General features: G+C 68.6%; 1 protein-coding gene across 3 annotated transcripts in view; it reads left to right on the top strand.

Moving 5' to 3' along the window:
• The window catches only part of AKT1 (AKT serine/threonine kinase 1), a 17,483-nt gene continuing 5,587 nt past the window's right edge, over positions 1 to 11,896 (top strand). The window contains exons 1-5 of one of the 3 annotated variants that reach the window (XM_029950428.1): positions 1 to 136; positions 8,585 to 8,713; positions 11,191 to 11,302; positions 11,484 to 11,631; positions 11,742 to 11,873. In XM_029950428.1, the coding sequence (XP_029806288.1) occupies positions 91 to 136; positions 8,585 to 8,713; positions 11,191 to 11,302; positions 11,484 to 11,631; positions 11,742 to 11,873 (567 nt within the window). In that variant the 5' untranslated portion in view covers positions 1 to 90. Of the gene's footprint in view, positions 137 to 8,584; positions 8,714 to 10,342; positions 10,593 to 11,190; positions 11,303 to 11,483; positions 11,632 to 11,741; positions 11,874 to 11,896 lie in introns of those variants that run through there. The other 2 variants (XM_029950430.1, XM_029950429.1) reach the window with 2 other exon arrangements.

Genomic DNA, 11,896 nt, shown 5'->3' on the forward strand with positions numbered 1-11,896 from the left:
AGGTTGGGTGCTCCGGTCTCGGGGAGACTCTGCTGAGCGGGGACGGTGAGCAGCACCCCGGGTGGCCCGGCCCTGCTGGAACAGGGCACCATGAACGACGTGGCCATCGTGAAGGAGGGCTGGCTGCACAAGAGAGGTCAGTGCCCTCGGGGGCTGAGCCTGGGGCAGGGGTCCCTCGGGCAGTGTGGGGCCCGCGGCTGCCTGGCTGGGTCCCTCAGGCGAGAGAGCCACCGCGCCTCCCTCCCTGCTTTCCTGGAAGGCAGTGAGGACACTGGGGCCCGTCCAAGGCCTGGCTTGCTGGCGGTCCGGGGCGCTGCCCGAGGGCTCCTGAGAGCAGGGCAGAGTTACTTGGCCTGGCCCCCCGCCTGGGGTGTGGGGGGGCAGGGGCTTCGCGCCAGCCAGGCGGTACGATTGTTTGTGCCCGAGCCCGTCCCGCCTCTGCTGTCCGCATGCTCAGGGCCCTGCGCCCAGGGAGGGGCTTGGCCGGTCCAGTGTGATGAGAGATGTGGCCTTGGCTGCTGCGCCGCAGCCCCCTGCCCCCAAAGCCCCCTGTGGCTCGGGGAAGGGAACTGGGGTGGGGGCTGCCAGGCCTCAGGTCTCGGTGCAGGTGAGCGCTCACTCCTGCCCCAGGGCGGGGATTAGCTACCATCCCCCTTCCCCTTCTCCAGACCTGCTCCTTCCTAAAGCTTTGGGGGTCCCTGCAGCCAAGGGCATGAGGGGGCCCTGTCCCCACCCCAGGATCCCACAGGCTGTTGGGAGCGGGAGCCTGGGACACAGGGAGCAGACGGGGAGGTGTGGTGAAGGCGAGTGTCGGCAACTGGGTTTTGTGGGATGCACAGGAGTCCCTACAGGGCAGGCCAGGAGCTGCGGGGGCTGGGGCGACAGAGGACAGGGGTCAGGCGTGGAGGGACTGGAAGCAGAGCGTCTAGAATGTGGCTGGCGGTGCGCTGCCGGGGTGGCTGTGGGGGGGACGGCCCGGGGCTGGGGACGGAGGTGGAGGCGCGGGGAGCCCTTCGACCTAGCTTCTCCTGAGAACCCCTCCACCCACCGCCCCCTCGCTCCCCTCCCCCAGCGTGTGCCTCTCCCCTCCCCCGCCTGCTCCCTGTGCCTGGAGCCCCCTCACCAGGCCTCACCTGATCACCCTCTCGGCCTTTACAGGCCCCAGGCCTTTCTGATGGGAACCTGGTCCCCTACCTGCCACCAGCAGCAAACACTTGTTGACCGACTGTTGGATTAGCATGCCTGGGCTCAGGGCTGCCCGGGGCCCTGGCCCAGTTACTGGGACCTCCCCCAGCCAGGCTGGGGCAGGGACGCCTCCCTGGCCCCTGGGTGAATTTCAGGTTGCCACTCAGGGACTGGAGGATGGGGTGTTGGGCCCAGGGGGCCATCCAGAGAGCTGGGTTTGAATCTGACCTGGCCACGTTGTCACTGTGTCCCTCTCCAAGGACAAATCGGTCAAGCTCTCCGGCCCTTGGTTTCTCGTGTCTGTGACGGGAGTGGCGGCAGGCCCTCCGTCTGGGCACAGTCAGCCTCAGCAGCCTCTGGGCCCTCGCCTCACTGGGAGAGAGAGTCCCATGCTCCCTTGGGGACATGGGCGTCCTGCTGTGGCGAGTGACCTCTGGGCTGTTTCCGGGTGCCCTGATGCTGGGTGCTCTGGGCCAGAGAAGCCACAGAGGACAGCGGACATCCGGCCCACGTGGTGGCGCCGAGGCTTGACTTCCAGCCCTGCACTGATCTGTTCTGGGGTCCAGGCAAGCCCTCCAGGCTTCAGAGTCCCCGTGTCCAGTGTGTGCCCGTCCCCAGGAGTGACTTCAAGCTGCCGAGAGCCCCAAGGGTGGCTAGGAGACCGGCCGGGCCGCCAGGGACGACGGGCAGATGGCGTCCCCAGACATGGGTGGGCTTCCCGAGCCAGAGCTGGGTGTCTGGACACGCACACGTCCCGAGTGATAGCAATGCCCCCGGCTCCAGGTGACGCCCCACGCAGGGGGCAGCTGAGCCCACCAGCCCCGCCCTGGCGGCTGGAGCGGGGCTCAGCGCTGCTCAGAACCTCGTGCCACTGCTCAAAGGTTGATGATTGAGAAAAGCAGGGCCTGCTGCAGGACGGAGGTCTGGCTGAGCTTGGCCTGTGGCCTCTGGTTTCGTCTTCAGATCGCTCCTCGCCGAGGCCACGACCCGAGTCTGTGCGGCGGTCTGAGGGCTTCCCTGCCCCGTGGCCTCACTCTTGGAACCCAAGCTGCGGGCTCCGTTTACGCACCCAGGGTTGTGGTTGTTTTCCTGGGTGTCCCTGACCGTCAGGCCCGCTGGACCCGGTGGACTGGGAGCGGGGAGGAAGGCAGCGAGGCGCGGGGCCTGGCCGGGCCTGGCCGGGCTCCCTTGTGCTCCCGCAGGCCGGCTCCTGGCCAGGAGGGCCCGCCCAGAAGCGTGCCCGGCAGTCCTCACCAGAGCACAGCCTGGCCCCCTGGGATCGGGGTGGGGTAAGGGAGCTGGCCCGTGGGCACGGGGCTCCTCTGCTCAGGGACCCGCCTTGGGGCAGTCACCTGTGAGGTCTGCGGGCACATACGCCATACGTGGCCTCACGCCGGGGACGATGCTGGCCGGCGCCCCACATTCGTGGAGCTTAGCTGCACCCCAGGCCTGAGCCTTTCTCAGCCTGGATCCGCCCCCGTCCCACGCTGAGGGGGTCCGAGGCCCCTGGTGGATAATGGGCTCCAGGGCGGTGGTTTCTCCCGCCTCCCCCCCCCCCCACAGCAGTGACTGGGTCCTGTCTCCTGCCATGGCCACGGCCAATCCCTGTGTCTCACGTGTGGCTCTGATGAGCAGCCCGTGGTTTCCCCTTGCTGACACCCCCCTACCCCATCCTTGGTCCTGGGGTCCCCCTGGGGGGCTCCCTTTTGAAGGAGGCAGTGGCTTTGCTGAGCAGACCCCAGGGACAGGCCTGCGGGCCTGCTGAATGCACTGGGTGCAAACTCGTGGGGTTTCCTGTGAGGGCCCTGTACCGTTAATCATCCCCACACGGGCGCCGCCAGGGCAAGGGGCTCAGCCGGGACCACTGGCGGTGGCGGTCACTCCCCTTACCCTGTGCCCCAGGCTGGAAGGCAGGGCTGCCCTGGGACCCCTGGGCCTCAGTTTCCTTGGCTGTCGGCTGAAGGGTGGCCCTAGTTCCCATCCAGGTCACACTGACATGGCTGTGGCTAAGGTCCTGGCAGCCCCTGGGTCCGCGAGGCCGGCCGTGCGGTGCCTTGTGTCTGTGGGGGTCCAGAACTGCCTCTGGGACAGAGCAGGGCAGCGCGGCTGGGCCTGGGGGTGAGGGCAGGTGCTAGGAGGGAGGGCCCGGAGGTGTGCTCCAGGGCAGCTGGCCCTGGTATGTGGCCGTGGCCATGGGGCTGTTTCCTGTTTTGTGAGCATGTTGGGTTCTCCCTGCAGAATGAGCAGCAGAAGAGGAAGCTGGGAAGACTTGCGTGGGGGGTGAGGGGTCATTGCCCTCCTGGCGCTGGGGCCCTTGGCCCATGCTGGTGGCCCCAGCAGGTGGCTACCCTGCAGTGAGCCGGGCTCTGGACGGGGGTGGAGGTGGGGGCCACGGGATGGCCTCCACTCCCTCCAGCTGGCCCTGGATAGCACATTGGGCCGGGGAGAGGGTCCTGAGCCCCCTGCCCAGACCCCCGCCTGCCCCCAGCTCTCCGGGGAGGCCAGCCTGGGTTGCATCAGGCTGGGTTCCTAGGAGTGCTGTGGGCTGGTGCGGGGTGGGGGCTGGCCCGGCCGCCGCTGGCGTCCCTCCTGCCCGGGCACACCCAGCCAGGCTTGGGGCCAGTGCCCTCCCCACGGGCCCTCCTATAACTGGAGTCCGTGGCTGTGGCTCTGCGCCTGCTCCCTGGGGCCCCCCCACGGTGGGCAGGGCCCCCGTTCCTGCCCCCTCCACGTGCCTGGCTCCTGTTCGGCGGCCCCACATGTGGGCCCCCTGGCCAGGTCTGGCTCTGGACAGGCCGGCAGTGGTCCCTGGGGCTCAGGCTGGACTGGCTGCATGGGCAGAGCCACAGGCCGGACCCCCCCACTGCCTGGCCGAGCCCTCGCCCCCTCTCTCCTGCCTTCAGGTGTGCTGGTTTACCCCTAAGAGTACTGCATGTGTTTCAGGGGTGTTGCAGTCAATGGCGTGGTTTGGGAGGCTCCTTCTGATAACCCTGGTGCTTGACCTAGATCTCTAGGCTCTGGATTTGGGTCTACAGATCCCCAGGCCTGTGACCCAAGGTGCCAGCAGATATGAGTGAAGCTGATGGATTGACAGGCGGGGTGGGGGGCTGCCCTCTGACCGTCCAGCCCCCTGGGATGCTTGTTCGTGGAGGCGGGGCTGTGGCTGCCCCCAAACCCTCAGCAACCGGGTCACTGAAACCCAGCCTTCCCGAACCCCACTGTGGTGAGGCCAGGTGCACGTTGGACGGAGTGGGCAGGTGCCACAGGGGCCAGGGCTCGTGGAGGGAGACTGGCGGTGGGAGGCCCACACAGCCCCAGGCTGGTGCAGGGCGTGAGCAGGGACAGAGCAGACGGGGCCTGGACAGCGGGGCTGTGGCCTTACCTGGGGGCTCTGAATCAGCAGTGGCTGCCTGGGGCAGGGGACCAGAAGTGGGACAGTGGGCGTGGGCAGGGGCCCCTGGACCAGGGCACATGCCTGGGGACCAAGCCACGTGGGCCCGTCCCAGGGGAAGCTGGGATTGTGGCTGGGACCAAGTGCGGCCCCTCTGGCCTGCGTCGGGGGGATGCTCGGTGCCCGGGGAGGAGGTGGGGTTTGTACCGGGCGCTGTCCTGAGGCAGCAGGCAGGCGCCTTCCCCGCCTGTCGGGGTCTGCCTGACTGCACTGCGCCGTGACTTTGGGGCCCTGCCCGTTCGGCGGCAGAACCAGAGACCCGTGAAGAGCTTGGCTGTGACAAGGCGCGAGCCTGGCCTGGGCCGCAGGACCAGGGTCTCTGTTCACCCCCGTGACCTTGAGAGTCCCCTGTGCAGGCCTCAGTTTCCCCTGGGAGCTAGTGGGCATAATGCTCCCTGCCTCCCCCGTGGGCCTTCGAGAGGGGACTGGCTGGGATTGGGGGGGGGCCAGGCCCAGGGGCTGTGGGCGGGGAGCAGGTGCTTTCCCCGCGTCGCCCACTCTGCTGGGCAGGGGGTGGACACCTCCTCTCACCCAGCCCTGCCTCTGGGTGGACCCCAAGGATGCTGCCCCCGGAAAGGCTCAGTCTTGGGGAGCAGGTGTGTGGGATTCGCCCCGCCGTGGCATTACTTCCTGGGGCTCTGGGGCCCTCAGGGTCAGCCGGGGGGTGGGGCCGGGGGACCTCGGCTCGTGCGCGGGCAGAGGCCCGGCAGCCTGGGCCCCCCGAGAGGGCCCGTGCCGGTGCAGCCTTCCTGGTGGGCGGCGACGGATGGGCCGCCGTCAGCAGGGCCGTTTGCTCACTGTGCTGGAGAAGGTAAATGGGCGCCCGGCAGCTGTCGGCCTGCGATGGATGTGCTGGCGGCAGGGGACCGCACGGGCGCCGCTGTCAGCTGGCGCCCGCTCCCCGGGCCTGCTGGGGCTTGCCTCGCTGTGGAGAAACAGCTCGGTGCCGCCTGGCACCCTGCCAGCCACCGCCGCGGCAAAGTGTTCATCCAGCACTTTCCCCGAGAACCCGGGACTTGGGATGTTCGTGGAGCTCAGGGCGGGGTGGCCGAGCTTGCGGCGGGGAGGCTCTGAGCGTCAGGCCTGGGGTGCGCTGGGACCCCCGACTTGCCTGCAGCGTGGGTCCCTTTGGGGCGTGGCGTGGCTCGGGACCCATGGCTGGGAGGCACTGCCAGCCTCTGCCCGCCTCGTCCCCGGGTCTGGGCAGCGTGGCTCTGTTGGGGTGACCTGGGCTGTGGACGGCCAGGGTCCTCCAGCATCTTCCTGGGGATGAGCTGGCTCCCCAAGTAAGCGGGGCTATGGGAAGGGCCCTCCTGTGGAGGGCACACAGGGACACCGCAGGGGCCGGTGCTGGGGGCTGAGGGGCAGGAGGGGGGGGCCCCTGGCCGAGCCTGTGTGACCCCCCACCCCCAGTCAGGATGCCGGGAGCCCTAACTGGTAGTGGTCTGGCCGGGAGTGAAAGGCTGGGGGGGGTCACGGGCCCCCTTCTCTGGTGGAGGGCAGGACGGTGTCTCTGAGAAGCAGTATGGGTTCCCCCCACCCCGACCCTGGCCCAGGCCTGGGCTTCTGAGAGAACCCTGGGGGGCCTGAGGTGCTGCCTGTCCCACCTGCCCGCCAGTCCTGCCCAGGCTCCTGTGTCTTGGCTGCAGGGGTGGGACCCTCACGGCCGAGCTGTCCAGCTGTGTGGATGGGACTTGGAGGTGTCCGTTTGAAGCGGTCGCCTGCGGTGGGATGGGGGGTGGAGAGCCCCTCTGGGGGTCCTGGGCTCTGGCTGTGAGTGGCAGGGACCGGCTGCCCACTGCGCAGCTCCCAGGGGGTCACCCTGGCTGTGGGTGGGCATTTGTCCCCAAGGGAGTAGTGACCTGAAGGCCAGACTCAGGCCTCTTTGTTTGTCAGCTGCCTGTCCCTGTGCCCTGGAATGAGGCTCCGAGGTCCCCACCGGCAGTGGCTGGCGAGTGTCTGTCCCTGCCCCGGCCCCCATGGCCCCAGTCCTGTGGCTGAGGACAGGGTGGCTGCGTTCCCCACTCATTACATCCCTGTCACCCCGGCCTCGGGAGGGAGCAGGGCTCCGGGGCCCCCATCCGCCTGGGCTGAACTCATTCAGATGCAGGATGCAGCCAGCCCTGCCTCGGCCCCCCACGACTGCCGGGCTGCACCTGGCCGGGCAGAGGGGTCTGTGTGTCTCAGAGCCTTGGCCCCAGCCCCCCCAGGCCCCCCTGTACCCCCAAGGGCTCTGTGAGCCGGGCTGCCCAGCCAAGGGGTTGAGTGAGGCCGCCTTCCCCGGCCCTCCGTCCACCTGCGCATCTTGTGGGGTGCAGGTGGGGGGACAGCTGGGGGCTGACGTGGCCCCTCTTCAGTGCCCCAGGTCTGGGGGCTGCTGGAGGGTCCGGCGGACCCACTGCCTGTCCTCCTGGGCCGTTGTCCCTCAGTCTCTTCCCCGCCAGAGCTGCTCCCTTGTCCCCCACCCCCACCCCAGCGCTGGGTTACAGAACTGTCCTGTGCCTGGAGTGGGGCGGACGCTACCGGACAGGTGCGGGGTCCGGAGGCCGGGGCAAGTCCTGGGCACCCCCTTCCAGGAGTCTGCAGCCCAGTGGGGAAAGCGAGGCCCCGCCTGGCATGTGGGCGCTGCGGGGCAGGCGAACACGTGCCGGCCGCGTGCACAGGGTGCGGGCCGGGGGCGTGCTGGGTGCGGCGGGGGCCGGCAGCAGTTGGTGAATCAAGATGGATTTCCGGGCGGCGCGGGCAAGGCGCTCATCTCTCTCCGCGCTCAGTTAGCGTCCTGGGGAGCGGCAGCTGGCCGGATGAGAGGCACTCCATCAGGGGCCGACAGCTCCAGCCTGGCACGCGGGCGGGGGGCTCGCACAGCCCCCGGAGCCCAGTCTGCTTGTGCCCACCCGCTGCCCCGATGGGAGGCCCGCTGGAGCCGCGTGGCTGACCCCAGCCTTCCTGGGGGCGGGCCGCTGGCCCTCACGAGGGCCCTCCCCCTGCCCGTGGGCCTGGAGGTGCCCCCCCCAGCGGAGTGAAGGCTCCTGGCTGGTGGGGGCTGGGCAGTGAGGGCACCGGGGTAGCCAGGGGGCCTGGGTGGGGCCTTTGCTCCTCCCCGTCCCCTGGGGCCCAGAGCTGGGGGACCCCAGCCCCCTCCCCACCTGCTGCCCAGTGGTCCTTCTGAGAAAGTCATCGTCTAATGAGTAAGTTTTCTGTTGTTGCTCAAACCCCTTGCTCGGCAAAATGTAAATGAAACATTTTTTTTCTCGGTGTCAGTGTGAAAAATGGCAGTCGCTCGAATGTCACAGCCGACATCTGCTCTGGCTCTTCAGTGTGACAGCCTGCTCATGGCTGATGCGGAGGAACTCTGGGGGAGACTTCCCCGAGCACCTGGGTGCCCCTTGGTGGGATGCGCAGGGGTCAAGGGCGGCGGGTCCCTCAGCCTGCAGACTGTGCGGCGCCTCTGGGGTCTGGCTTTCCCGTGGTTCCCATGACCACTCTGGGCCCCAGGACAGGGCACGTGGTCACGTGGGAGGTGAGGGGCTGCGGGGGCCGTGCTGCATGAGGGCCCTGGTGTCACTCGCTGTCCCTTGGAGTCCGGGGGCCCAGGAGGGGCCAGCTCTGGCAGGCGGTCCCCTTGCCGCCACCCGGCTGGACGGGGTGGGTGGAAAGAGCTCCCGAAGCCCTAATGGGGGGCTGTAACTGCATCTGCGGGGGGCCTGCTAGCTTGGTGGCGCCTCCTCCAGAGAGGCCCTCTGGATTGGGCCAGCCTCTTGTTAGTTGTGCCCCCCCCCTCCACATCCCCTTTACCACTCGGGGCCAGCTGTTCGTCGTGGGAATCGGGCGGCGTCCCTGAGTCTCGGGGTCCTGGGCGCACTTGCTCTGGGACAGCTGCTGTGAGCCTGCCGCGGGGCCGGGTTCTGGGGGCCCGGGGCCGGCGCCCCTCACCGCGCGCGTCCACAGGGGAATACATCAAGACCTGGCGGCCACGGTACTTCCTCCTCAAGAATGACGGCACCTTCATCGGCTACAAGGAGCGGCCGCAGGACCTGGAGCAGAGAGAGTCCCCTCTCAACAACTTCTCTGTGGCACGTGAGTGTGCCCGCGGCCACCCCGGGACGGGAACCGGGGAGAGCTGGGGGGGGGGGGCGACGGGAGTCCTTTGCGCCCAGCAGTCCCAGGCTCGGGTGCCCTGGGCTGCTGCGTTGGCCGCCAGGGAGCAGGCTGGGTGGTGCTGGCTTTGAGTCCCTGGGGAACCAGCGCTGCTCCCGGCTGGAGACCCCAGACCTGTCCTGGGCACTGTGGCTCCGGAGGCCAGCTGGAGCGCTCCGGGGTGTCTCCACAAAGCCTCTGGGGGGGGGTGAACGAGAGTGTGCCAGGGACTCTCAGCTCCCGGGACCCTCTGTCACCCCCAGAGGCCAGGCCGTGTGGTGGTTTGCTTCCCTCAGCAGGGTGGGGGTTTGGGGGACACAGGGTCGGTGGGTAAGTGCAGCTAGCCTGGCACAAACTGGCACTTTTTCTAAACTCTGTGCTACCGTGGCCTCGCTTTGTACCAGCCAGGGGGACGGCGGTGTGACCCTGACCCTGGGGCCGGGGAGATGCAGTGTGGGGACCGGCTGCTGAGCCAGGCCGCCTTCCCGGGTGGTCTGTTTCCACCCTGGAGCCTGGCCCTGCCCCGGGGTCAACCCAGGACCCAGGCCGGGCAGGAGCCGGGAAGAGAGGGACGGGCTCACGCTGTCAGGGGTCCCAAGTACAGTGCCCACCATGGGGGTCCGGGCCCCACCCTGGGCTTCTTCATATGCCCCCATCTCTGGCTTGCTCTGCCTCCATTTGGCCTGAGAGCCTGGGGCTTCCAGCTACCCCACATCTTCTGGTGCAGGTTCTGGTCGGGGGTCTCGGGACTAGGTAGCACAGGCTGATGGGGAGGGACTCATGGCTTCTGCGTCTGGCACCCTGGCTGTCCTGGCCACCCTCCAGGGTGCTCGGCCCCATCCAACAGGGCAACTGGTGTGGCCAGCAAGCCGCACCCCAAGGGCACAGTCCGGCCCTACAAGCCTCCAGCTAGGGGGTATTCAAGGGGGGGGCTTTATCACAACCTGGGTCCTGTGAGCCCCCCTCCCCGCCCCCGGCATCCTCAAGCCTCCACAAAGCAGCTGTTAGAGTCGGAGCCCCTGGGTAATGGGAAATCAGGGAGGCAGGTGCCGCTGTCCCCTGCAGCCTGGTGGCCATGTGGGGGTCCTACTGCAGTGCCTCTGGGCTGCCCCCAGTGCCTGCTTGTCTGGGGCCAGGTGGGAGGTTCAGGAAGGAGGCCTGGCCGGGGTGGGGGTGGGTGCCACCTTGCTGGCAGGGCATGAGGGGCCCAAGGAATGTTCCGTGCAGGCGGGGCGGGTGATGAGGGGACTCTGCGGAAGCGCCCGAGAGGTGGGCACCATCCAGAGGGCTGCCCCAGCAGGGCAGGAGGGTTCTGGGGCCTTGAAACCAGGCGAGGCCCAGCTGGAGTGCCAGCCAAGGAGCAGAGCCGACGGGACAGGGACCTGTCCTTGGGGAGGGGTTCCAGGGCTGGGAGAGGGGTGACAAGAAGCCAGGCTCTGGGATGGGTGTCAGGCACCTAGGCCCTGGGGAGACTGGTGGTCTCGGATGGGTGTGTGGGGGGGTAGTGGGTGTCAGAACCAAGGAGACCGCCGCGGGGTTTTCTACCCCCCGGCCCCTGTGTTGACACAGGCACCGTCCCCATGAGGCTGGTCCCAAGCCCCTCCTGGCACCTGGCCCCTGGTTCACCACTTCCTTACACTCTGCCGAGGTTGCCAGGGCCCAGGCCCTGGAATGTCAGAAGCGCCTGCACAGGCCCCGAGGCCCTGTCCACTCGCGCGGGCTCGGCGGCACGGCCTGACTCATTCCCCGGCCCCCCGGCCCCTCCCCCGGGGCCCGGTGTATCCTCACGGCTGCTGTGCTCGAGCTGTGTGTGCACCAGGTGTGTGTGTGCGTGCCCCAGGTGTGTGTTCCAGGTGTGCCATGCTCCGGTGTGCATCTGGAATCCCTCTGGGGGTCGGGGGGGTGTCACCAGTAAGGGCGGGTGCATCTGGAATCCCTCTGGGGGTCGGGGGGGTGTCACCAGTAAGGGCGGGTGCAGCCCGAGCAGCCTTGGGGGAGGGCCACATCCTCCAGCTGTTTGTGGGACAGGATGAGTCCGCACCAGCCTCTGCCCTGGGACTGGGCCAGCTTGGAGGGCCGGGTTGGGGGGGTGGACGTCACTGCTGGGAAAAGAGCGGCAGGTTCCTGCTCAGGGGCCAACTTCTTCCCCTCCCTGGGGCCCCCAGACTCCCCACCTCTGGCCAGTCAAGCGGTGGCTGGGCGCACCGCATGGGCTGGGACTCGATGGCCCGCCGTGCAGGGGCGCGGCCCCCCTCCAGAGCACAGTGTCTGGGCGGGGACAGGGGTCCTGCCCCGTTGTACCATCAGGGAAGCTGGAGCGTGCGTGGGGATGGGACAGGGCTTCCCGGGCCCCTGTGGTGGGGTCCTGGGGGCGGGGCGTGTGCGGACAGACGCTCACCTGCCAGCCCCACCCCCAGAGTGTCAGCTGATGAAGACAGAGCGGCCCAAACCCAACACCTTCATCATCCGCTGCCTGCAGTGGACCACGGTCATCGAGCGCACCTTCCACGTGGAGACCCCCGAGGAGCGGTATGAGACGGAGGCACAGCGGTCAGGGGGCGCAGGGTCCTGCTCACCGGGGCCCCTGCTCTCCCGTGCTCCGGTGCCCGCAGGCCCCTGGTGGGGAGTACACGCCACCCTGTGTGGGGCTAGGCCTTGGCGTTCCCAGTGCCCAGGCCCGGAGCACAGGCCTCACCTGGCCGCCCTGCAGGGAGGAGTGGACCACTGCCATCCAGACGGTGGCCGATGGGCTCAAGAGGCAGGAGGAGGAGATGATGGACTTCCGGTCGGGCTCACCCAGCGACAACTCGGGGGCCGAGGAGATGGAGGTGTCCCTGGCCAAGCCGAAGCACCGTGTGGTGAGGCCCTCCCCGACCTCCGAGGGCCCCCTCCCCATGGGCAGTGAGTGGCGGGGACGCGGGGTCCCACGTGTGGCCTCTGACCCTGGGCACCCACCTGCCATCCGCAGACCATGAACGAGTTTGAGTACCTGAAGCTGCTGGGCAAGGGCACGTTCGGGAAGGTGATCCTGGTGAAGGAGAAGGCCACGGGCCGCTACTACGCCATGAAGATCTTGAAGAAGGAGGTCATCGTGGCCAAGGTGGGGCGGCGGTGGGCAGCGGC

This window comes from Suricata suricatta, chromosome 9 (assembly GCF_006229205.1).
Source record: "Suricata suricatta isolate VVHF042 chromosome 9, meerkat_22Aug2017_6uvM2_HiC, whole genome shotgun sequence".
NCBI lineage: Eukaryota > Metazoa > Chordata > Mammalia > Carnivora > Herpestidae > Suricata > Suricata suricatta.